We start from the raw sequence: 27,058 nt of genomic DNA on the forward strand, positions 1-27,058 counted from the left end.
GCCTCCCTCCTGTGGTTTGTGAGTATAGAGGCATCTTGTTTCCTCCTCAAGAGAGAGCCGAAAGGACTAAATCCCCTTCCCCAACACTACACCTCTCCGAAAGACCTCTCCTAGGCCTCCCCAGCTGTCTGTGGGATGGTGAAGGTGATAGGGTGGTGTCATATGATCTGGCACCCCTTAGTAAGCCCTACAGTGCTCACTGGTTCTAATCACCATAGCTCTCTGATCTTAGAATGTGGGGATTGGTATCTTTTAACCACGACTTTGGCCTTATTCCAGAATAAGAAAAAAATCCCACTTGACTTTGTTACAAATCAGTCAGTACAACAGGTCCGTTCCCCAGGAACAGATGGCGAAGGATGTATGCAAGTGACTTATTAAGGAGGAGATAAGTCAAGTAAGAAAGTGAGAACAGGACAGGAAAGGGGAGGAAGCACACACAAGCAAGGGTGTGATTCTGGCAAAGTTGCATAGAGCCTGACCCCAGGCCCACCCCTCCAGGAAGTTTTGGAGTATAAGGTGCGCCTGTCCGGGGTAAAGGAGCTAGGTTTTCATTACAGGAATGTCAAGGGGCACTTCAGGCTGAAGACCCTTAGGTACTGTATTTTCGAAGTACAGTGAAAAGGGGAGGAGGGTGAAAGGGATCTGAGGAATCTGGATGGACTACCATAGCTGGTCAACATCAAACTAATTTCTACAAGTTCTATGTTATGAAATAAGCTAGAAAGTGGTCCTTTGTTCTAAGACTTCACTAATAATACCTGGTATTATCTGTAACTAACAAAGTATCATACAGTTAGGTTACACTAACTACTTAGTGCGCTGAGTAATAAAATGCTAAGGACAGTATGAATAAAGTAATTTTGAAACAAACAGAACAAACTTTAAAGACTGAAGTAAGCCTGACGGGAAGAACTGTTCTCTTGATGTTAATCTTTAATTTCTCTAAATACAGCTGCTTTTGCTCTTTCTGGAAAGCAGTCACCTGTTTTAAATTCTCCAAAGCTATTTCTGAAACATTCACAAAGTCACAGGATCTCAAAAACAATGTTTATTTTAACACATAAAATGTGCCACCTAGCACCAATGCCTGTAAGTACCAGAATTTTATCTGGTTACTATTATGCTTTGGAACCAGTGTGACTGAAGTCCTTGACAGATCAGTCTGTGAACAGATGATTATCATGAGAACATAAAACAGAGAATACAGAGAACCAAAATCACTTAGTAAATGTATACACAACTACATTTGTAGTTGTTTAAAAACCTTTCTCTGCTTCCTATAAACTAGGGATTTTAGCCACATTTTCGTGGAAGACAGACATGAGGAAACGTGCATAAGCCACATAAGTGCATGAGCCTGAAGCTGGGCTTTTTATTCTCACTCCATTCCCAAATAAAAATTTTTGTAAAGATATCTTTCCTTCCCTCCCAATCTTCTGATTCCTAGCTTTCATCCTTACCAAATGACTACAGTATAATTTACTACCTAATTCATGTAGACATGTATGGTGGAGAAAAAGAATAGAACTTTGGCCAACATAAGTACACAAAAAATTTTTTCATTTTTGTAAGTAAAAAACACTTAAGTATTAAAACTATCTTAAAAACAATGAGATGGAAGATATATATGATAAAGACCAGTGCACAATTATATTAAAATGAAAATCTTCCTTTAAATTTATCTTGAAGACAAACTAAAATTTACTGGTTTGAATTTAAACATTAGTTAATAGTAAGAGATCTCTCTCTTTAGAAAATGGATTAATTTATCTCTAGTTTCCTGAAAATATGCCAAGTCAACCATGCTACTTCACTGTTTATTTTTGGCAGACTTTAGGCTAACTTCAGTACCTATTCTTATTTGAGGAGTGACTGATAACACAATGTTTCTTTTAAGCGTAAGTTGATTCTGAACTAGAAGTAAACTAAGTCAGATTTCAGGCCCGTTGGCAGGGATGCAGGCAGTCAGTCATTTTTCATATTGCAGGTAGCCCATGGTGATTGTCTATATATCAGACCCCTAAGGACATGCTGGAAAAATCTGTGAACACAATCTTCCCATGCTGTATTCACATGCTCCATTCACATTGTTAGCTTACCCACATTGTTAGAGGCTTGGGTAAGATGACTTAAAGATCTCACGATGGAAATTTCTATAAGAAAAAAATGGAAACTTTAAAAGATTGAGTCCTTAACACAAATTAAATATTTACTGGGTACTTAATGCTAAGTCAGATGCCTGGTAATGGCTAAATGCAATTCAAATGAACAACCATGCATAATATTTAGAGGTGGTTCTTTGTTGATGCCTAAAGTACAAACAACCAAAGGAAAAACAAAAACAAAAAACAGATGCATCGGGCATCAAAATTAAAAACCTCAGTGCTTCAAATGACATACTATCAAGAAAACATAAGGACAACCCACAGAATGGGAGAAAGTATTTGGAAGTCATGTACCTGGTACATGGGTCTGGTATCAAAACACATAAAGAATGTTTACAACTCAACAGTGCAAAGACAAACAACACAATTTAAAAATAGGCAAAGGATTTCTGTAAAGATGTACAAATGGCCAATAAATATATGAAAAGATACTCAAAGTCATTAGGGAAGTAAAAACTATAATGAGATTACCACTTTGTATCTACTAAGATGACTACAATAAAAAAGATGGACAACAACTATCAATAAAAAAGATGAGGCTATGGAGAAACTGGAATCCTTAGACATTGCTGGTGGGAATGGAAAATGGTAATAGCAGCTTTGGAATACAGTTTGGCAATTCTTCAAAAAGTTAAATTATGAGTGAGCAATTCTACTCTAGGTATACATACACTCAAGAAATTTGAAAACATGCGTCATACAAAAATTTTTACATGAATATTCATAGGAACATTATTCATTAGAGCCAAAAAGTTGAAATAACAGAAATGCCCATTAACTGATGAATGGATGGATAAGATGTGGTATATCCATACAAAAGAATATTACTCAACTATAAAAAGAAGTGACTTGCTGATGCGTGCTATAACATGGAAGTATCTCGGAAACACTGCTGAATGAAAGAAGCCAGACATAGGAAGCCACACAGTGTGTGATTCCATTTGAATGAAATGTAGAGAACCAGAAAATCCAGAGATATAAATTGGTGGTTACCAGGGGTTAGGGGAGGTAGGAATAGGAAGTAACTGCTAACAGGTATGTGGTTTCTTTTTGGATGATGATAATGTTTAAAATTAAAAAGTGGTAATAGTGGTCCAATTCTGTGAATATACTAAAAACCATTGAATTGTAAACTTTAATCTATGTAAATTATATCTAGTTAAAAAAATGATTCTTTGCAGAAAAAAGTCTTTATATTTAGGAAATACAAAATCTTCATGCCTCAAAAAAATTTCTACTTTTAAAACCATACAACAGCTTCAGCTAAAACTGGATCTCTTAAGGCATAAAACATTTTTAAGTTCTCTTTTTATCTCCAGCACCATGCCACATAATAGCTGATCTGAATTACTAATCCCCACTGCTCTTCTTTCCTTTTGTCCCAATACCTAGTCTTGATTCCAAAAATCACACATTATTTGCTTTTGGCTAGAATTCACATGATCAGAAAACTTCATCAAAAACAAATTCAATCAAAGGCAAGATACTAGAGGCAGGTGGAACTTATTAAATTTAGCATCCTCATTTCATAAAATTAATCTTGCTCTTGTCTTACACAAGTCACATACGGAAGGTGCTGGGGTAGAAAAATGGATGAGATACAATTCTTCCTTTCTACAGATCAAACTCTCAGCATTGGAGAGGCAATGTGCATAAAATGTAATTGTAACAGGTAAAAGAAGCAACAAAAAAGGGGAATATATATAAATTCTATCTAACTGAGTACATTCTTCTTTATTGGATAGATCTCCCTTCTTACAGTTTACTTTGACTATTAAAAAAATTTGAATGGTTGGAGGAAGTTCACATAGGTCAGAACTGGCATTTTAAGATCTCTAAGGGATAACAGAGACTTATAAATAGTGAAGTTATTGTCTGAGGTGATGCCCAGTTATAGAGCCAAATAACTTATAGCTGGAAAGAACCTTGGTAAGAGGCCTGCCTTATTTTAGAGGAAGAACCCGAGGCCAGGTAAGTTAGGCAATCTTAACAGTAAGAGTTAGTGCCTGAGTCGTGAATCATCGTAGCTGTTTCCCCGCATGAAAATTAACATCTATGCTACACATAAGCTCAGAGACAGCGTCCAGATAATGTTACTTCAGCAAGAGGATGAAGAACTGAAAATGTAATTACCGATTTTTTCTTTCTGATGTATAAAATGTGAATATCTTCGCTTCGATATTCTTCATCATGTTTTTCCAAAGGAATTTTTTCAAAGTCAAAGTCTAGTTGAAGGAGCTATAAATTTAAAAGAGATATACTTCAAATTCAATTAATACGAACTATCCTGTGGTGACAGAAAATCAGAATGGTAGTTACCTTTAGAGTACTGACTAGGAAGGAGCACGTGAAAAATTGAGGTAAGCATTTATGTGCTTTTTACATATGTGCATTTTACATATTCTTCATATTCAAGAAAAACATGAAAATAAAAAACTCACCATATACCTGAGGCAGTCATGAATAGTCACTTTACCCAAAGTAACCCTTTCAGAAGGTGAAACTGCAAGGTTATAAAGATGTGTCCTTAAGAGGAGTCACTTGTGATGGATTTTTGCCTATAACAAGGGTTTGGTGACCAATGGAGGAAGATGGGTAAAAGATACTTGGGACTCTATCTGTGAATTCTGCAACTTCCTGTGGGCCTTCAATTCTTTCAAAAGAAAAAAAAAAAGAAAAAAAAACTCAAAAAAGGTAGGGTATCTTGGTCAAAGCTATCATAAAAATATAGTGGAAAACACTGAAATAAAAATGTACCACACATCATTCTCCAAAAAATAACATAAACATCATTAATATGTCCCAGAAAGCCAGTATCATGTTTAAAAAAGAAACACTGAAAACTTTCTCAGGAAAGACAAGGGTGTCATATTACTATTTTACATTGTTTTACAGATACTAGAACAACAAATTAGAAAAAAAAATAAAGGATCAGAAAAGATTAAAAATGGGGAGGGGGACAATTATTAGAATAGTGTGCTGTGAAGGATCCTCTCCTTGGGTGCATATAAGCAGAATGTTTTCCCCACTCAAAATTACCATAATACACCTGAACACAAAATCACACATAGCCTCCCTGAAGGGTAATCACTACAAAGAGACCTAGTAGAGTACTCACCTCAAAATATCTTTTCTCAATTTCTGGATTTTTCCCCATTGTTCGTTGTTCATAACAACATATAATACAAGTCTCAGATCCACTGAGATCTTTCAGGGTTTTCAACAGTGGCTCCAAAGACTGTTCAAAAAGGAATATAATTTTTGTTTACAACTTATAAAAATTTGTATCGATAAAAAAATTTATATGGGAGCAGGGGAGGAAGAGTGGATAATTATAACTCTCCTACAACTTATCCATCTTTGAAAACAATCCAACAAAGTACAATAGTTAAAGCTCTGTAACTGATGATTGGTAAACTTTTCTGTTTAGAATTTTTTTTTAATTAAAGTATAGTTGGTTTACAATGTTGTGTTAATTTCAGGTGTATAGCACAGTGATTCAGTTTATATGTATATTTTTTCATATTCTTTTTCATTATAGGCCCTTACAAGGTATTGAATATAGTTCCCTGTGCTCTACAGTGGGACCTTGCTATTTATCTATTTTATATACAGTAGCTAGTATCTGCAAATCCCCAACTCCCAATTTATTCTCTTTTATGGCTGAGTAGTATTCCATTGTCTGTATATATCACAACTTCTTTATCCAACTGATGACTGGTAAACTATTCTTAACTAACCATTGTATTGATTTCAGTTTCCAGAGAAAGGATTCAAGTGACTGCATTCTGGAGTTCCCATGGGTAAACAAATGGAATTGACTGCACTCTTAAAATTTTATTTGATTTAACTTGGGATTTAAACAACCAACAATCTACCTACAAAAGCAAGTCTAACTCTAATCTGAACAAATGATGGTTCAATGCTCACTATTTAAAAAATGAGTGATGCCCACAACACTATATAAACTGATACTTAAAAAAAATCATTCTATAAATATAGTAAATCTTGCCACAATGAATCCTTTATGATGCAACTTAATTATTAATGTCATGTTTAACATGTTAACTAAGACTAGCTAAGCAAAAAACAAACAAAAGACACACAAAAAACCCTTAAGTTTTTCATAGGAGATCCAAATGGCAAAATCCTTCAAAAATTTTACAGAAGCCTCTAGTAAAACGCACTTGGCACTTTTCTCAAAGTGCTTCAATGGCCTCTATGTTAATCATGAGGGTATATATGTAGTCCTTGGTGACCTTTACTTTCTCTTTACTGTGTCATCTACTATAGAACAAACATCCTGTATTAAGAGATGTTAAAATGCGAGGAAATGCATACTTTAGAATCCACGAAATACAGTACATCTTCTAAAGGAAGAGACTTCACTCATTAAATACTCACCTCTTCATAGTATATGCAGTCAGCCATCAGTATGTAGTCTGGCGGAGAAGGAAAGTCTTCTATTTCTTCCCCCCTTAAAAATGTCAACCAAATATTTTAACTGTTGCTTTAATAATTTAAAATGTTCTTGTTTAATAAACAAGACCCAGAAAGTCCCCTTTGTATTAATCATGCTTTTAGTGAAACATAGTTTAAAGCAAACTACAAATCGTTCTCTTAAAACAAGCTGAAAGGCCATACAAACCATTTCAGTACCTTGGCTTGAATAGAACCAGTGACAAGATGCTTGTTCATATTAATATTCATCTTCAGCAAGTCTTGCAGTTCTTCAAGATCAGTAACTACGACATTTGCCCTATAAAATAATGTCGATAGAAGTGTAGGCACAAGGGTGGGAAGCAAGTAATCGGGTTTCCCGAACAAAGTGGCGTCCCTTCCCTCCAGCTCTTACCCTAGGGTAGCAGCCATGAGCCCCACGGCCCCGGTGCCGGAGCCCAGCTCTAGCACCGACCGCCGGGTCAGTGCGTGGGCCCCATCGCCGGAAAACCAGGGCGTTTCCAGGTATTTAGAAAGCACAATGGCAGCGTCCCACACAACGCAACCCACACCGCCAGAGCCATACTGCTGCAGTCGTAACACCGTGCCATCTCGCTTCTCCAAAACTCTCACAAAGTTCCGCAATGTGTCCTCCCCAGAGGACTCCAGAGTAGCCGCCATCGCTGCCCAGCAACAAGATGTGGCGCACACAGTGACGTCATATTCGAGCGCACCACACCGCGGCCCCGCCTTGCAAGGGGTCAGACGCCTCCTGGTGGCCAGGCTGGAGCCAGAGCGCATGCGCGAAAGCACAAAGCCCGGAAAGCAGCGTGGCTTTCCCTTGGCGCGGAATCACGTCGTTCTCCCCTTAATTACAAGTCTAGCTTAAAGAACAGGCACTTTAAACCACTTTCCCAGACAAAGCTAGTATCTTTAAAAAAAAAAAAAAAAAAAGGCAATCAATGTTTTCACTTGGTTGGAGAGTGATTTACACAGTAGTTACTTGCCTTAAATCCAGGCAGTTTCCAAGATCCCATCAAGGATGGTTTATAATCCTGTTTATGAAGAGTTTCCTAACATGCTCCTAATTTTTCATCTGAATGTATGAAAATAGTTGCAGGAAGCTTGTCGATTGCGTTTAACAATGAAGACAAAGTTACCCCTCTAAAGTATACATCACTTAAATTCTTTGGGACTATGAAATTTAAATTGCACAAAATATTGAAAGTAATGTGTGTATACATTATTTCTACAGTACTCAACAATCTTACCTCCTTGTTCCTTATAGTGAAAACACATATTTAAAAAGTCTTCTAAAAATTAAGACTGGGGTGATTTATTAATCTTGTTAGGAACTCTGATACAAAGCACAGTAGAAGGCCAGAGACCAGTAATAACGTGGCTTTTGGCTAATTTACAATTGCTGCTACTGCTCTAGGAGCAAAACACGCTTTTTCATCACTTTGAAGGAAGGAGTCCAAATGGCAAATAAAAGTTTTACTCACTTCTCTGATTAAAAAGTTTAATAAAGCTTTAATTATTTGCTGGTTTAAATATTACCAATCTAAAAAAATACTTTAAAAATTCTTAGTTAACATGAGATTTATAGAGAAAGTTACTAGGTTTTGAAGACAATGCAGTTGGTTCCTATGCCATAAGAAACTTACCCTCCAAATTTATGAATTAGTAAAGTAGCAGACTATTATAGGCCTTGAGTCACATAAATTTATATAGGTTATTAGCATTATCTTTAAATATACAATATAAACAAAACTGTACATATATGTCATATTAACTTTGTTTTCAAAACAATAGGCAACTCGTTAGCTAAAGACACCATAGTCTGCAAAAACCTAAAGGCACATCTGTATAAGATATATGCCCTTTTTTCCTCTATGATTGGGTTAGGTAGTCTGTTTACATTTTGACAAAATAATAAACACAGTGCATTCTATTATTTTCATTCTATTTTTCATTTTTATCTCCAGCAGCAAATTCTGGCTTTTAAGACATGGCATTAAAGAGTTTAAGTACAGTGGGTGTTATTCACGATTTTCCTAAATGTAAAAACTAGACATAAAAACTAGAAGATGGTCAAAGAGGCTTTAAAATCAGTATCACCACACACCCCCTATATGTGTGTAAATTCACTGCCTTAAAAAGTCATCTATTATTCAAATTTGAAAAATTCCACAGATGCACTATCACCTTTCAGTGCAATCAATGTCACTTGAAACCATATTTTAGCAGAGTCTACAGTGCAAATATAAATTCTTTATACTGGCCTTTTGGCAGCACTGAGGATCCAAGAGAAGGCAATGCTACTGATCACCTGAGGATAATGGTAAAGGACTTCTGTATTTTTATTTTTCCAATTTTTATAAGCTTATTTGATCAGTAGCATTTTTGTAAGAGCATTATTTTTAAAAAGTACTAAAATACTATGCCTTTTTTGAATAAATTAAAAAAAACAACTTTACAAATACCATTCCAGTGTCAATGACTACATATGGCTAAAGGTCATTGAGGAGTTTCTGCATTTTCTAGCAAAGGCAGTCTATACAACGGGGGGTGCGAGAGCTCCCGTTTGTAAGTCTTTGGTGGCAGTTTTGGTAGGTGAGGGCTTGAATTCTGCCTTGGTGGAACAGGGGGAGCCTGAGGATGAGCAAGATTATTTTGACTAGAACTGAGCACGTAGCATCGACGTGGTACCCTTGGAGAGGGTGTGCTAGGAGGAGTGTTTGGAGAGTTTGGACACGTACTAACATCTCTGAACCAGTCTGGATCTCTGTGAAGATGTCCCAGTGGAGGTGGCTGAAGAGTAAATGGACAGTTTATAAAGTGTTCTGGAGGCCGAAGGGGAACCGGTGGAGGGGTATCAGGAAGAGGATCTCTCGGCGGCGGTGGAGGTGGACTATGCAGAGGCCCGTCCAATGCACCAGTAGGAGCAGGAACTCTGGGTTTTACCTTTGGAGGAGGAGGTTGTCTTGGTGGAATAGCAGGGGGGTCATCATCAGATTTCGTATTTCCCTCAAAAAAAACAAAAACAAAAACAAAAACTAAATCATACCTCTGTTCTCCTGAAAAAAATCTGTAAGAAAAAGTTTTCAAAAGACTGAAAAATTCTCATGTGTTAAAACTTAAACCCAAAGGCCCAAAATAGGTTAATCTGGTTTAATGATCAGATTTATGAGTAAATTACTCCCAGTTTCACTCAGGGCTCAGTTTAATGTTTTTATATATGAGATGTTTCAATTGAAATCTTAGAACATAAAGACTCAGATTATCTTGCTTTGTATATACAGTTTATAAATTTATGCATTTTAAATATAATAATGAGCAAGTGAGTGAAAAGAATATATAGCTTTATAGACATAAAAGGACATGATGTCAAGAGGACTTAATATCCAGCTTCTTCTTTTTGTCCATTTACTTCTACTATCCTCGGTGAGGCTGAGAGCAGCAGTTCTCAAGGCAAGACCCAGGGATCAACACCATCAGCGCTAGCAGGGAACTTGTTAGACATGCAAATTCTTCGGCCCCACCCCAGACCTACTCAATCAGAAACTCTAGCCATCTGGTTTTAACAAGCCTTCCAGGTGCTTCTGATTCAGTCTAAAGTTTGAGAAGCACCTGCTGAAAGTCTGGAGAATGCTTAGAACACTAAAGTTCTTTCCATCTCTACCAGAAATAAAATGTACTACTTCTGAGTATCTGTGAATCTGCTCAGCTTCTTTTTTAGAAAAAGCATTATGAGGATTAAACAATTATTTAAAGTGTTTCCCAAATAAAACAAACCAAATGTTTAAAACCATAAATGGTGAGCCAAATTATAATTCAGACTCTTTATAAAAGAAAGCATTATTTTGAAGATTCGCAACTTTGAGTAAGTTGAAGCAAACCTAAGTTCTGTTGACTACCTTGGAATTTGAAGCATCGTGATCAAACTTTTTTCGAGGCGGAAGTGGAGGAGGAATCAGTGGCTCTTCACTTAGTTTATGTAAACTACCACACGAACTGAAGAAAGACTCTGGGGGTTAAAAAAGATTAGTTTAAACCACAACTCACAGTGCAATCATAAGACAAAAATTTATTTCAATCTGTGATCACCTTTGCTATGGGATCTGTCAGACTGTACTGTAGCTGGCTGTTGGTTTAGCTATCCTCTCCATTAAGGCGTATGCTTTTTGAGGGCAGGGTGTATTTATTTTCACATCCACAGCACCTAACAACAGTGGTAGTGCCTGGCACATGTTAGATGTTACTGCTAAATGAGGATATACTATTTAATGAAGATTAAGAATGAGATTCTGCTCCCTGAAAAGCCTTTTTAAAATCTAAAACAGATAAAACAAATATATTTGTTTGTATAAACTACAGTAAATTCCAGAGAGTGATCATCCATAAATAGAAACCAGGCATTTTTAAAGTGGCTATTATTGGATACATTTCTACACAGGTAATTATCCCCATATAGGAGATCACAGGGTAGGGCTGTATCACAGAACCCTTTTCTTTGCAAGTCTCTCATTGATAATCAACACGCTATATAACCACAGTAAAGGAAATTTACAAAATAATAAAGTATTAGAGGAAAAATTATCCCTAAACATGCCAACCAGACATAGAATAAGAACTATTTTCATTTCTTTTGGTTAAAAAAATACCTGTAACTATGGACCAACTCCCCATTTGATATCTCTTTCCACACTCAACTATTCTAAAGGCTGACCATGTCATGCTTGTCATTACACTGAGACTGGGTTATAGGAGCTAGTTGGGAAAGAAGTTGGTGAGTTTAATTTCAAACACACTGTGCGTAAACTGCTTATGGGACATCCAGTAAAGATGTCACTCATTACTCCATGTCAAAAATTGCTGTTCTTATGAAAAGGAATGTATGTATGACTGAAACATTATGCTGTACACCAGAAATTGATGCAACATTGTAAACTGACTACACTTCACTTTAAAAAAAGAAAAGAAAAAAACTGCTGTCCTGACTATATGACTCTGCAGTCACCTCAACGGGTCTTGTTGGCTCAAAGTGCCAATAGCAGAAACAAAAAGTATGCCTATGGGGTGTTGGCAGGTGGTGTGAGGAGGTTAGATGGATTACTATCTGCTGTGAATATGTTCCTTTTGCTTATGCAGCAAACTCTGCCTTGTCTTTGAGAGAACTCCCCTTGGTGATGGTGAATCCATCCCATATGGTTTAGCCAGCCAATTCCACCCAAGGCACCCTAATTCCAGTAAAGGAGTAGACAAGGGACTCATTCTCTCACTTTCTCTTAACATGATCAGATTTTTATTTACCTCTCTTTCAGGCATGTTAGCCATGGGCTTCAGTGAAAGCCCTTAACTTCAGTGACATACCCCTTAGCTCCTAAGATGGGGCCTGATTAGACCATTCCCTCAGCCAGAGTAATTGGTTTAGCTGTTGGCACAGGACTTAATTCAACTACTGAAATTTGAAAGGAAGTTTGCTAGAGGCTACCGAAAAGGAAGTTCCTTGCTCTTTTGGAAAAGCAATCTATCTTTCTCTGTACCTCTCTCTCTTCCTCATTTGACTGAACAAAGAAGCACACAACCTTTATTGCTCCTGCCACCACTCTTATGGTCTTGAGGGGAAACAGTCTTAGATAAAGCTGATAATCTGGACAAAACAATGAGTCAAAATGAAACCTGGTCTTTAATAACATCATTGAGCCACTAAATCAACTAGTCTTAAAGCAGCCTTCCTCCAGACTTCAATCATGTGAATCAGATGTTTTCTTATTGTTTAAGGGAGACATAGTTGAGTCTTCTCTTCCTTACAGAAACACATAACACTCATGGAAGCAGAAAATATCTTAATGATAGTGGGACAGCTGTGAAAGATTCTGTATCTGAGTCAGGCCACTTAACCACTATGTATGTTTCTCCACATCAGGCACTCAATAACCCTTGTTGAAGTGTGAACTTCAATTTTATTTTCTATTAAGAGTATTTCTCCACAAGATTATACAGTTTTTGTGAGCATTTTAAATAACTTCAGTATTCCAAAGTAGGATTATTTACTGAATGATTTCTGTAATGTTAGTTAAGTTACTTCCAATTTTTTACCATTCATTCATCCATCCATTCAACAAACGTTTACTGGGTATCTGCTATAGTGCCAGACACTCTTCTAGGCACTAGTGATGTAACAGTGAACAAGAGGCAAAAATTCATGTCCTTATGGAACTTATATTCTAGGTTGATAAGAGAGAATAAACATGATAATTAAGTAAAAGTACAATGGATGATTTAAAAGAAGAAATGTTAGGTAGGGAAAAGGGAGTAATTGTAAACAGGGTGATTGGGGAAGGCTTCACTCAGGTAACACTGAGCAAAAGCCTGAAGGAGGCGAGGGAGCTTGCCAGTAGGCTAGACAGATGAAGAACACTCTAAGCAGAGGGAACAGCAAGAGCAAAAGTTCTGATGTGGGCATGTGTCTATTTCGTTCAGGAGGCAGAGTAGCTGGAGCAGAGTGAGAGATGGGAGAGATAGTAGATGATGAAGTCGGACAGATCAAAGGAGGCCAAATTGCTTAGGACCTAATGGGTCCTTCTGGAAGGAGCTTTGGCTTTTACTCTGAGATGGAAAGCCACTGGCTTTAAGTATAGGTGAGACAAGTCTAACTTACATTCTAAAAAGGCCAAGCTGCCATACAGAAAACAGACTAAAGTGTGGACGGTGGGAAGTTAGTATGCTACTATAATAAAGCAGGTAAGTGATTATGGTTGCCTAGACCAGGGTGGCAGCAGTAGAGATGGCAAGAAATGGTTAGATTCTGGATATATTTTGAAGGTAAATAAGACTTATTGATGGATCACATTTGGGGGTATCAGAAAAAGAAAGAAGCAAACAAAAACTCTAATATTTTTGTCTTAAGCAATTAAATAGATGCAGTTGTAACTGAGAAGAGGAGACAATGGGAAGAACAGCTCCAGAGGGGATGATATCCAAATAGAGATGAACATGTCACTGAATATATGAGAGTCTAAAGGTCAAGAGAGAGGTTCTGGGTAGAGAAAAAAATTGGGACAATTATCATCATATAGATGATATGACTGAATGAAACATTAAATGGGTGAGAAGAAAAAAGTTTCAGTTTAGGCCCTTCCAATGTTAATAGATCGGGAAAATGAAGAGAAACCAGCAAGAGAGACTAAAAATAAAGTAAAAAAAACTAAGGGAGTGGGATGAACAACGTGATCTTCATGTGTGTGACTTCCTCACAAAATTTTTTTGGTATCTGGTATTAATGAAAGCAGAGACTATGCCACTGAATCCTTAGTACCTATTAGCAGAGTAGCTGAACAAAGTACTCAATTTTCTGTTGAATGAATAAGACCAAAGGGTGTGAACATTTTTTTGATATGTTGTTTACAAATTTCTTTCCAAAAGGGTCGTACTGATATACCAATTTACAAGGGGTAAGTAATGTTTGAGAGTACCTTTCAGCATAGGCTTGGCTTATACTTTGATGTGAACTATCTATTCATATCCAGGGTTAATGGAGTCTTACTGTTTTTCTCACTGTGAGCATTTTTCATACTTATTATAAAATATTTATTTCTTTCAGGATTTTAAGATATTCAGAATTTTATGCAGTTTTCCCAATATTCTCTATTAAAATTCAAAACAAAATTTTCTTTATCATATGGAAAACGTACTTTACTACCATCCAAAATAGTGTCTAGAATTCCTGGTTCTAAATTGGCATAGTGTTTGGGTTGAATTGTGTCTCCCCCCCCAAAGTATGTTGAAGTCCTAACTCAGGTATCTAAAAATGTGACCTTATTTGGAAATAGTCTTTATAGATATGTAATCAAGTTAGGATGAAAGTGAGCCCTAATTCTGTATGCCTGGTGTCTTTATAAAAACAGGAGAAGAAACAACAAGATACAAGGAGAAGATGACCATGTGACAACAGATGCAGAGATTAAAGTGATAGATCTACAAACTAAAGGATGCTAAGGACTGCCAGCAAATGCCAGAAGTCATTAGAGGCAAGGAAAGATTCTCCCTTATGGGTTTCAAGGGGAACATGGCTCTGCCAACACCCTGATTTTTGGACTTCTAGCCTCCAGAACTGGACTTTAAGCCACTCAGTTTGTGGTACTTGTCACGGCAGCACTAGAAACTAATATACATGGTAAAAACATTTCCACTGCTGAAAAACAAGGAAAATAACAAACATATACAAACTTTTATGAAGCCAGGGAACATCTGAATGCTGAAGCTTCAGTGCCTGAAGGTGGACTACAATGTATATGAAGATGACAAATGCAGGAAGATGAAACCCAAATGTCTATTGTCAGCGGTACTGACAAACAGCAGCAAATTTGCCCCCACAGAACCAAAAGAGGGATCAGGAATTAAAGGCACTTGGTACAATGGAAGGCATTGGCATATAAACAGAAAACTTCATTAAGTCTGTATAAGGGACAGTTAGAACCCCAAACCTCTAATTCTCCACTTAGTGAGGCCAGGCAACCACCACTGTAGGAGATTGTGGGTTTTATTCTCTGGAGAATCTAAACTTCAGACCAGTCTGTGCTGAAAACAGATTTTCATACTAAACGCAGAGAACTCCCAGGCAGAAGATTCAAAGATCTTTCTAAGGAGAAACTAAACATTCCCAGAGAAAAGGCCTCAAAGATTCTGACATTTGGGGATTTCCTAAGTAAAGGAATTCTCATCAGTCTATCACTCTACAGTGAGACCCAGAAATCAACAAGTTCCGTCCATGGATATAGCACTTCCCATTAGTTTATACTGCTTCACTCTAAAATATGAACAGAAAGCTAAGAATAGCAGACAAAAAAGGAAACCCTCCAATATGAGAGACCACAGACCACAACTAATAGAAGAAACTCAGAAAACAAACAACACTAGAAACAAAATTTTTTCAGAAATCGGAAAACGAAACCAGAATAGGATATAAAAATGGCATGATCAGAGGGAATTAGAAAGAATTCTTGGAAATTCAAAATCATGATAGATGGAAAAAAAATAGAAAAGATGGAAGATACAGTGAGGAAATCTTGCAGAAAACAGAGTAAGAAAACAAAGAGATGGAAAATCGCAGACAGAAGACAAGAAAATCCGAGGATCAATCTAGGATGCACATTACGGAGAACCAGCTACAAAAAGGGAATCAGAGAACATGGGAGGGAAGAATTATTAACAAAGCAATACAAGGAACATTTTCTAGAAATCAAAGACATGAATCTCTAAATTTAAAGAGCTCATTAAAAAGACAGCAAAATATAAAGGAAAAAAAGACCCACATCAAATTAGATCACTGTGAATGTATAGATCATTAGGAATAAAGAGAAGACCCTAAAAGTTTCATGAATATATTGTGGCAGAGACCACTAATCGTCCCCCACTGCACCTTACGCTTTCTTCCTTTTAGTAACAGGATCCCACGAATTTCAGCAAGACAAAAGCTTGCCTAGTTAGAGACAACGCTTCTTAGCCTTCTTTATAGCTAAGTCCATGTGACTAAGTTGTAGCCAATGGGATAAGAGCAAGAGTGATGTGTGCAACTCCCAGATGATGCTTTTATAACAAAGCTCCTTGCCCACAATGTTCCTGCTGGCAGAGAATGGTTAATAACTGAATCATTTGCTCAAGACTCAGAGCTGGAAGCCACATTTTGAGAATCCTGGATTGCTGTGCTAGCTTAAAAACCTTATAAAGCAGAGAGGTCTACTTGCTTTCACTATTGTGAGAAATAAACTTCCATTTCACTTAAAGCACTATATTTTTGGGTCCCTTTGCTATAGCAAGCAAACTCTAGTTTTCAAAAAAAAAAAAAGATTAAGAATGTAGGGTCACGGACAGAGGGATTTTTATCTATTTTGTTCAACAGTGCCATTTCTCTCACACCAACAATAGTGCCTGCACATAACAGGCATTTAAAACTTATGCATGAATAATTTATAAGCGAATGATATTAGACTTTAAAACAGCAAGTAAGAAAGCAAGAAGACAGTGGGAAAATGTCTTCAAGATTCTGAGTGAAAATGATTTAAAACTTTATACCCAGCCAAACTATTAACAATTAAACATATAAATACATTTTCAGAAATGTAAGAACTTAAAAACCTGTATCCTAAGTATCTTTTCTCAGGTATCTACTGGAGGATGCTACCAAAATAAGGGAGTATATCAAGAAAGAAGACAAGAAATCCAAAAAACAAGGATCCAACACGAGAGGAAAAGGGAATTTCTAGGATGACAACAAAGAAAGTTCTAGGATTTCAGCTGGGTCAGAGGCTGAGGTAGTAACCAGTCCCAACTGGAGCAGGAGGAAAAAGAGCATAAGGAAGTTTCCAAGTTAAAAAGAAAGAAAAAAAAAATCCTGGTAACCTCCCTGAATGGTCTGACTTTATGAAAAACTGTGCTGTAGAAGGGTGTGGGAAGACTTTGCAATAGATGTTTAAAAAACTAACAAACAAACATCCTAAGCATTAATAAGGCTGCTATTAACTTTAGGAAACACAGCTGTACAAGAAAGGAAGCATAATCATAATATATGCTCCTTGACTTAGCAGTGGATAATATTTTCCCTAAATGTGGTAAATATATTAGGTAAAGGGTGAAATCCTCATCTTCCATAATAGGAAATCAGTAAACACTGTCTAAAATGAATGATTCAAGGGAAAGAAAAATATAAAAGCATCATTTTAAAATGTGGAAGTGTCACTGGAGAACAAGATAACAGGTGGGGAGACATAGGGTAGAAAACTGCTACTAATTTCATTTTAAGTGTTTTACCACTATTTATCTTTTAAAACTCTACGCATATATCACCTTGATAAAAATTTAAAAATTAAAATGAAGTATAGAATTAAACATTTAAAAGAATAAACCTACTTTTCTCATAAGACAGGGACTCTCTTGCTATGATCTAAACAATATACATTTTACTATGATAGGAGCAGACATCCTCCAGATTGGGAAAATTATTCCTGAAGCTGCTGTGTCCCTTTGGGTTGTTTTGTTTTAAACAAATGACCATAGAAGCAAAGGTGACAGTATTTATATCATATTATGAAATAATTAAAAATGGAAGAATAGTGTTTTCTTAAGATGATGCTTTAATTTAAAAAGCTCATGAGAAGAAAAAGTGATCAAGGACTAGCCTGAACCTGATAAACACTAAGTATTATTCCTGTGGGAAAATAAATTGGAAGGGGTGGGCAACTGATATGAAATCACTGCTCATTCTGTGCCAAGCAATGCGCTAGGTGCTCTACAAAGTTACCTCATTTGATCCATAACAAGTTGGAGCTACTAAGTAATTTATTCAACCTTATACACCCCCTAGAACATAGGTAAGATTGTAAAATGATGAAGACTATAGTAAAGTTTAAATAGTACCCAGCTGTAAGCAAATAATTCAGTTTATTTATAAGAACTTCATTCATTTCTTAAATTTTTTAAATGTTGTTAAAATCCAAAATATTCAAATTCAAATTCAATCAACTCAATTATTATCTGTGTAGTCATTTCATTAGAATCAACTCAAATTCTTACTTACTTGAATGTGGCAAGAGAACTGGAGCAAAGATGCTATTGCTTCCTATTGGAATGAGAAAAATTAATTTGAAAAAGAAGGTAATATGTATGTTTTATTTTAAAAATAAGTTTGCATAAAGTAACATATGCAGTAACACAGAGTCCAGAATTTTATCATCATTTTTTGCCATGTTAGTTTTTAAAGAATGAACTTGGAATTCTTTGTACATGGAATGTTTTTCCTTTCTTAGCATAAGCAGTTCCCTATCAGTCCCTTAAAAATTTCCTTCACAGAACTTATCTGCTTTGTTTTCTTTTTCATTGTCTATTGCTCCCTTTAGAGTAGTAGTGGGGCCTGAAAGGTTCTAAATAAATCTTCATTGAATGAAAAAGTTAGAAAATAATATGCATAAACAAGGCACAAATAATGCTCTACTCTCCTTTGTTAATCACTATTTTCACACTTAGAAGTCACTTTTCACACTAACATAGTTTGCGAAGGATTCTTTCCAGTTTCCTAATTAATATGAAAAGAATTATCTGAAATGCAAGATTCCTTCTTTACCAAATAGTCTACATCAGATACATACCACAGGAGCTGTTGAGATCCACATCTAAAAACACACTAAGGTCTGAAGAAGCAGATACTGGTGGAGTAGACGGTGTATTGGGGGAGGTTGGTGCTGACACTGTTGATTCCAGCTCTGTTTCAGCAATCCGACTAAAGCTTATTTTGCATGGTTCTCTTTCTAATGGTGTTGGATGACCTCGTAAAGTACCTGAGGTAGAGCCATGTCGGCCTGTATTAGGCCTTATTCCAGGAGATTTTAAAGAGAAAGTCGATTTTCTAGGCTAGGAAAAGCAAACATAATTACCATTACTAACTTGCATGACTTTATTTTTTATGACTTAGCACGGCCTTATTAATTCTTAGCATACAGTTAAGAGAGTATAATAAATCTCAATCTGCAAAGACAGATCTTTGAATCTGTAACATTCTAGTAGAACACTTTGGGATTTGATTGGCTAAATTTTAAGATGGGCTTGAATATAAGGGAATCTCTTTTCATATTGCAGAAATTCCTGAAAATCTGTATGAAAACAACTTTTTGCTCCCAAAACTCTTGAACCTAAACTTCTTCTAATCATCGATATCAATATTACAGATATTTACTGTGCAACATATTATGCTAGTGCTTTAGGAAAAAAAGACTTTTTTTTCTCTTCTTAATAATAAATGACCAAACTCAATGATATTTTAAAGTCTTTGGAAAAAACTGCTATCAGTGTCTCCCACCCTCAACCTCTACTTCCTTTTAAAAAATTCTCAGTGGTAACCTAAAGAAAAAAAACATGAACTCAGATTCAGATAACTTCAGTTAAAACCTCAACTGTGCCCGTATCTAACGCAGCCTTGAAAAAGTTATCTATCCCTTTTGAGTCTCAGTTTTTGTTTGTAAAATGAGAATAAGGTCAATGTCATACAATTATTGTGGACATGAGATAACATGAAACTACCTGCCCTAAGTTGGTGTATTATAAATGTTTTTACTTCCTCACGCCTTGTTTCACACTTTTAGCTACATAGACTTGGTCTTTCACTACTTCTGCTGTCACTACAAACCCCAGAAATAACAAGAAACTATAGTAGTAAGTTTTACTGGGAAAGGTGGGCTCCAGTGGCAACCATGAACAATGGTGCTCTTGTGGCAGGAGTCATGGTCAAGCCAGAAGAACCATAATATATCTGCTTACTCCTTCCCAGGTCTTTTAGTTTCCTGTTCCATCAGCTGCCTGTCATTTAGGTTCTTACTTTCTCATAGTTTTTCCCCTTATACTGGTAAGGATCAAAAATGGACAGATAAATAAGTGGTACTAAGATAAAGGATAAACCAGATTTTATCAAAATGTTGACATCTTCCCCCATAGTATATTTAATTTTAGAAATAGTATATAATACTGCAAAAAAAAAACCCACTTAAAAACAGCTATTTGAGTAAATTACAATTTTAATGGAAATAGTTTGTTGAACATTAAAGACAACACTATTTTAAGAAACAATTTTTCCACAACTATAGTGGACTTACAAATCGAGGTGGCTGTTTGCAGTTTCGGGGTTCAATTTCTAGGGACTTGTTGAACAAATAATCTGTAAACTCTTTTTCAGAAGCACTTCCCATTGGATTAAGGTTTTCAAAGAACCTCTGAAATTAAACAAAAATCCGTAAGTATATATTTTTGATTTCATTAAAATGTTTACTTCATCAGTTTAACACAAAAAAATTATCAACATGTTAACGGATCCTAATGGTTGAAAAGCAATCAAGGATGGCTGATTCCAATCTCTCTACTTTCTGATTAAACTGTGTAATTTCTATGGAAGTATATTCTAGTCCTAAAATTCTATTCAGAAGATGAACAAGTCTCATTTATTACCATCTTAATGGCTAAGTATCCCTTTGTTAACATTCCTACTCATTTTAACAACAAAATGATAATCACTAATAAGCTATCAGAAGTGTTTAGAACAGAATTACAGTTATAATCCACAATGAAAATGATAAGAATAAAGTAGCCTCAAGCAAAGTAACTGTTTTTATTAAAATTTTTTTTCGAAGCTTAAATTTAAGTTTTTAAGTAGAAAATTTAGATGATTTAAGAAAGTACAGGAATAAAAATAGTAATCTCTCTAACCAGAGATCTCACTGTTAACTGGAGATATCCTTCTGGAAATCCTTCCAATGTTTTAACTATGTGATTGAATATATCATGTATACATAAACTGCATTTTCTCCCACAAAATTGGGATCATAACATGGCTATTTTCAGCCTTTAAACAATATTCAATTAATTTTTTTCTGCATCATTTATTTAAAATACAAATTGTAACTCTATAGTATTTCATCAGATAGCTGTTTCAGAATTTATTTCACCCATCTTCTTATAGGTAGTTACCCACATAGGTGCTTTCTGACTCTGCTATTATAGTAATTATTATTATCAACTCCTTGTGCATAAATTTTTCTGTGCATTTCTGATGATTTCCTTCGAAAATTTCCTTAGAACTTAGCTTTATTTAATTTTGAAGTGGTTTAGGAACATATATAAAAGTAAGTTCTATTATTTTAGCTTTAGCAAAATGAGCTTTAAAATTTCTAGCATAAAATTCTTCCATTTTTTAGGCATTCTGTCAACCTCAAGAAAATTATATTACTCCTTTAACAGTGTTGAAACAATTTGTTCTTACATTCAGGTTAGTTAAATTAAATCCTATGAACCAAGAGTAATTTAAAAACTTTAATAAAGTTATTTGGTTTTCTCATCATGTGCTGTATTTAATACTATTTAGCTTGGTTAACTATGATTTGAAAGTGAATAGCTACTTTACCTACGTTTTAAACTTACTTTGATTCAATCATAAAGAAAGCATTCTCTGCCCCCTCACCTCCAAAAGAATGCTTTAAATGATAGTGGGAAGTCTAGACCAGATCACAGAAACCTACTGGGAGTTACTGAGATATGAATGCCAAAAAGTACTACTTCAATTATACCCAGCTACTACGTAACATTATTTCCGTGGGGAAATATACCGTGAATTCTCATCTGGGCTTCAAGAACATTTCTTTAGCCCCATGAAGCAGCACATCATCACAAAGGGTTGGCTAAACGGTGAGGGAAGGGGATGAAATATTTTCTTTAGAGCAGGTATCTATCTATATTTTCATAATGGGGTACTTTGGGTCATTCTTTCTTAGATCTTTAGGGTACTTCGTTTTGATCTGGGAACAAAGATCAGTTACCATCTTACAATTAGGAGGATGGAAGTGATAGTGGCCGTTTTCACCCAATATGTCCCAACCTGTAGGCTACATCTAAAAGTGCAGCACAAGTTTTAATGTGAAAGGTGAACTTACTCTGATAGTTATCATATGCTCTGAATTTCAAATAAGTATTACAATAAAATTCACTTACCATAAACATAATACCAGAATTTACTCCAATTTAGAAGATATTCAACATCTTATAGTATCACAGAATCAATATTATGGATTATTGCTCAAAACAGAACATCAAGTGACGGAATGTTAAAAAAAGTAATTTTTCACTATGCATATACATACATCACCCTCCCAACCTCTTCCCCTATTTAAACCCAATGTTCTTATAAGGGCTTAATTACTTAATGTTATATTGGTGCATGTAAAACATCTAAAATGTCTATCAATCAATGATAGTACTAGAAGTAGATTTTCTTTTTACTGCATAGACATCAGAAAGTTTCTTTAATTTTGTCACTCATTTTTTGAAAGTGTTACTTACACTAGTTGCACAAAGAAGCAATAATGTCAAGAGAAAGTGCCTAATAATATTAATAACTGTAGACTGTTCAGAATATCTATTAGTCACGACTTCCAGATTATATTATTCTCATAGCAAAATAAATAGCAAAATGTGTGATTATATTTCTTAGAGAGGGCAGAGGATTTAACATGTTTTCTTTCAAAGATAAGCAACAAAAATATTTACCCTCATTTCTGGTTCTATCCGTAAACAGTAAGGTTGATTCTGATATTGCTGAATTTCTCCAGTAATTTCAGCTACTTTCCTCCTCTTACTGAAATTGATTAAATCTTTCCCTTTCTTTTTTAAAAAATCATTATTCCCTTCTTCGGTCTTCAGAATATTTGTTAAATATATTCCTAGTAAAAAAAGTATTTGAAGAAAAGTTTTAATGAACCATTTGGGAAAACAATTGATCTACTAAACCTGAAAGATATCCCATAATCCAGCAACTCTACAACTAAAATCTCTGATATACTTAATAAATTAGTTCCACATTAAGATTTTTTTTACATGGAAACAATTTAAAGTTGAAGGGAAAATTAGGATTTATAAAGGGCTTAATTAGCTATTTCTTAGACTGATAGCTTAAAATAAAAGAGAAGATACATTCATAAAATCTAATTTGTAAGTGTTAAGTCTATTCTAACCATTTAAATACTTGCTTATAAATATTTAATGCCAATGATCTTAAATGATTACTGATCAATACATTAATTTTAAGACAATTCTGGTTAATAAGACTATAGATTTATAAACTAATTCTGCCTCCCCAAAGCCTACAATTTAGATAGAAAAAGCTATTTTTCACTTTTGGACAGTAAGAAAGTTCCCCTTTCGTGCATAACTACTGACTCATTTAAGTCAGTGCTCTCAACAGGGTGCAATTTTGTCCCCCAGGGGATAGATATCTGGGAATGTCTGGAGACATTTTTGGTGCATGTTATGGTTTGAATGTCTGAATGTTCAAAATTCATGTGTTGAAACCCTAATGCCCAATGTGATAGTATGAGGAGATGAGGACATTGAGAGGTGCTTGTCGTGAAGGTGGAACCTTCATGAATGAGATTATTGTTCTTATAGAAGAGACTCCACAGAGCTCCTTACAACTCTATGAAGTAATTACCATAATCTTCATTTTACAGATAAAAGTTTACATACAGAGTTAAAGTTTTATTCATCAGTATAGACAAATAATAAAAGTAGATGTGTTCAGATATAAAATCATGACAATCTGCTTCTAAAGGCTGGTCTCTTTTGGCTACGTAAGATACTCTCCCTCAAAATATAAATCCAGATTTAGTAACTTACCAAAAAAAGGCACACAAGGTGGATTTATTGACTTAAGTTTCACTAGATATTTTTTAAAGTGATCTTGACTTAATTCCACAGCTTCATCCAAAATTTTCCTTTTTCTTTCTTGCAATGCCTTTAAAATATATAAATTGAGTGCAATTTGGTTTTTTTACAATATTTTATAGATGCACAGCTTTCAATTTGATAAATTTTGCAAATATTTGAAAATCAATTTTTAAAATTAAAAGGTGAGTAATATTCCTAGCTACACTTGCTAGCAATGATTTCTTATCTACAAGTATAAAACTTTAAAACTTAGTTTTTTCTATTATAAATTAGAGGATTAAACAGTAAAAAATTATTTCTCAAAATCTTATTAGTTATAATCTTGATTAGTCGGAGTTTCATGTTATAGCATAGGAGAAAACTTCAAATATTTTTCCACTGAAAGGTCTTTAGGGGCTAAAGGTAATCAGGTTTTGGCAGGAGGAGAAGGCTATGGGAGGGAGACAAGAACTGAACAAAAATTTAGTAAACCAACTAAGCTATCACTTACTTTATATTTCATTATTATATTTTCTTATTAAAAATGAATTACTTTATTTTAACCTGATAGGTACACACACACATACACACACACACACACACACACACACAAATTGACAGCAAACATTATACTTGATGGAGAACCATTCCACTCATTTCCTTTAACTTAAGGAAAAAGCAAAGTGACTACACTGTAACTTATATTTAGTATTACACAGAAGTCCTAACTAGCATGGACAAGGGAAATAAAGTCTAGGGACTGAAATGAAAAACTGTCAGTATTCACAGAGGAAATGATTGTGAAGAAACCTAACAAATCTACATATAGAGCATTAATGACAGAATTAACAATTTTGCTGGATATAAAACCAATAGGCAAAAGTCAATTGCATTTCTAGATATCATAAATAAAGAAAACAAGATTAAAAAAAATTCTAATATAAATCTAACAAAAGAGATGTGAAACCATCGTCAAGAAGACTGTAAAATTTTATTGACTGAATAAATTAATGGAGAGATATGTCATGTTCATAGTGGAGAAGACTCATTATTGTAAAAAATCTGTTTTTCACTAATTGATTTATAGAGCTAGTACAGTTTTTATCAAAATCCCAACTTTAAAAATAATTAAACTTACACTGATTCTAAAATTTATACAGAAGAACAATAGGTCAAGAGTAAGTCACTCTTGAAAAAGAATGGTGGGGACTTGCCCTACTACATCAAGGACTAGTATAAAATTATGGTAACTTAAACATACGGCACTAGCACAGAAGTAATCAAATATATCAAAGGAACAGGACAGAGGGGCCAGAAACAGGTCCACACACTTAAGGACACTCAATTTATGACACAGCTGGCACTATAGATCAATGGGGAAAGAATGGACTTTCAATAAACATGTGGGATCAACTGGCTAGCCAAATGGAACAAAAAAATGAAATTAGACTCCAACCTCACCCCATATTCAAAACTCATTTTCAGCTAGATTAACGATTTAATGAGAAAGACAAAACAGTAAGATAACAAAGGAGGACCTGTTACACAAGGCAACAAAAAGCACACGTTACAAAGGAAAAAATAAGTAAATGTGACATTAAGAATTTTCGTTCATCAAAAGCATAAAAAATGGTGAAAAAAGAGGCTTCAATCTGGAAAAACATATTTACAACACACAAAACTGACAAAGAATTAAGATCCAGAATATGAGAGAACTCACACAAATTCATGAGAAAAATTCAATAAAAAAAAGTTAAAAATTTTCCACAAGAAGAAATACAAAGAGCCAATAAACATCTTCAAAGAAGTTCTATCTCATTAGAAATCAGGGAATTATAAACCCAAACCAAAAGACTGTAAAAAATTAAAAGAACCAACAATATCAAGTGTTGGTGAGAATGCAGAACAACCAAAACTCATGTTTCTGGTGGGAGTATAAACTGATTACAATTACTTGGGAAAACAATTTGGCATTATCTAGACTATCATCCAGTAATTCTAACTCTAGTATATAATTTAAGGGAAATTTGTGCATGTATGCACCAGGATATATGCAAAAAATGTTCATGGCAATACTACTGATAATAAGCCCAAACTGATAACAATGCAAATGGCCACTAACAAACAAACAAATAAATTTTGATAAAGTTATTGCTATAATATGATACAGCAATGGAAAAGAATGAACTATAGCTACAAGAAACAACATGAATGAGTTTTAGGAATATAATGTTGAGTGAAAAAAGTCTTGGAAGAATTATATTCATACAAAATTAAGAAATGCAAAATGAAACAATATACTGTTTAGAGATACAAATAGTAAAAAAAATAGAAAAAAGCAAGAAAATGATAAGCATGAAATTCAGCATAGCAGATGGCTCTGAAGGGGCAAAGAAGGAGATGGAATTGGGAAGTGTTCTTAAATTGGATGCCCAGTATATAGGTGTCCTTCCTATTTCTATTTTTTGTACCATGTACGTATTTTTATAAATACTGTTCTGTACTCAACATTGTAAGAAACTAAAGCTTAACTTCTCAAAATGAATATATTACTTCAAAGTTTTCAAAATGAGAATTGAAATTATTAGCCTAACAGCTAGATAAATATTTGGCAATCTTTTGACTATTAATATGCTTAATATGTAATAAGCTTATACAAATCAATAAAATGCAAACACTCAAAATAGAAAAATATATGAAAGTTTAACCCTCCACTCTCCTCTAATCATAATCCACTGTAAGAACCAGTGTTAACAGAAGAGTATATATCCTTTCAAACTCTTCTCAATGCTTATGCAACTCCACTTACATGTTTCAAGTTTGTTCTGTTATATCAAAATAAAATATATTCATCATTCTAAAGATTTTTTTAATGATTTTTCCCGATCACAACTATTCTTCCAAGACAACACATGCAGATCCTATTCACTTTTCTGTAGCTAACCAATATTCTACACCATAGGTGTAGGATAACATATTCAATCATTCTTCTATTGATGGACATACAGGCTGCTTCTAGTTTTCTGTTACTATAATCAATGTTGCAGAAACTAGATCTCTGTACCTTAACTTTATAGGCCAGTGCTTTTATTTCTGGGTCCAAGAGTATGTGTACTTTAATTTTAACATATATTGCCATATTACTTTCCAGTAAGACTGTAAAAGTTACAAAAGCAATATATTTGTATGGCTGAGTCTTTAATATTTCA

The 27,058-nt window shown here is 34.8% G+C and overlaps 2 protein-coding genes across 2 annotated transcripts in view; both read right to left on the reverse strand.

Annotated features, from left to right (window-relative positions):
• Positions 1-1,031: 1,031 nt before the first annotated feature.
• Positions 1,032-7,966, reverse strand: VCPKMT (valosin containing protein lysine methyltransferase). The gene is made up of 6 exons (XM_006193260.3): positions 7,024-7,966; positions 6,817-6,927; positions 6,573-6,645; positions 5,287-5,406; positions 4,302-4,406; positions 1,032-2,156 (listed from the first exon to the last, which is right to left on the reverse strand). The coding sequence occupies exons 1-6, from the start codon at positions 7,407-7,409 to the stop codon at positions 2,142-2,144; spliced, it is 810 nt and encodes a 269-aa protein (XP_006193322.2). The 5' UTR covers positions 7,410-7,966; the 3' UTR covers positions 1,032-2,141.
• Positions 7,967-8,123: 157 nt separating this feature from the next.
• Positions 8,124-27,058, reverse strand: part of SOS2 (SOS Ras/Rho guanine nucleotide exchange factor 2) — an 87,643-nt gene continuing 68,708 nt past the window's right edge. The window contains exons 17-23 of the mRNA XM_032481979.1: positions 23,820-23,937; positions 22,695-22,867; positions 20,255-20,371; positions 18,758-19,019; positions 18,190-18,231; positions 10,529-10,638; positions 8,124-9,638 (exon numbers count right to left, since the gene is read on the reverse strand). Coding sequence (XP_032337870.1) covers positions 9,129-9,638; positions 10,529-10,638; positions 18,190-18,231; positions 18,758-19,019; positions 20,255-20,371; positions 22,695-22,867; positions 23,820-23,937 — 1,332 coding nt within the window. The 3' untranslated portion in view covers positions 8,124-9,128. The remainder of the gene's footprint in view (positions 9,639-10,528; positions 10,639-18,189; positions 18,232-18,757; positions 19,020-20,254; positions 20,372-22,694; positions 22,868-23,819; positions 23,938-27,058) is intronic.

This window comes from Camelus ferus, chromosome 6 (assembly GCF_009834535.1).
Source record: "Camelus ferus isolate YT-003-E chromosome 6, BCGSAC_Cfer_1.0, whole genome shotgun sequence".
Classification (NCBI taxonomy): domain Eukaryota; kingdom Metazoa; phylum Chordata; class Mammalia; order Artiodactyla; family Camelidae; genus Camelus; species Camelus ferus.

What these genes read in the sequence shown, in the direction of transcription:
- VCPKMT (XM_006193260.3), bottom strand. Translation starts at nt 7,409, where the DNA reads ATGCGCTCTGGCTCCAGCCTGGCCACCAGGAGGCGTCTGACCCCTTGC. An exon ending in ACTGCATATACTATGAAGAG is followed by an intron (nt 5,407 to 6,572) that starts GTGAGTATTTAA and finishes CTTTTTGAACAG; the next exon opens with TCTTTGGAGCCACTGTTGAA. An exon ending in TTGAGAAAAGATATTTTGAG is followed by an intron (nt 4,407 to 5,286) that starts GTGAGTACTCTA and finishes TTAAATTTATAG; the next exon opens with CTCCTTCAACTAGACTTTGA.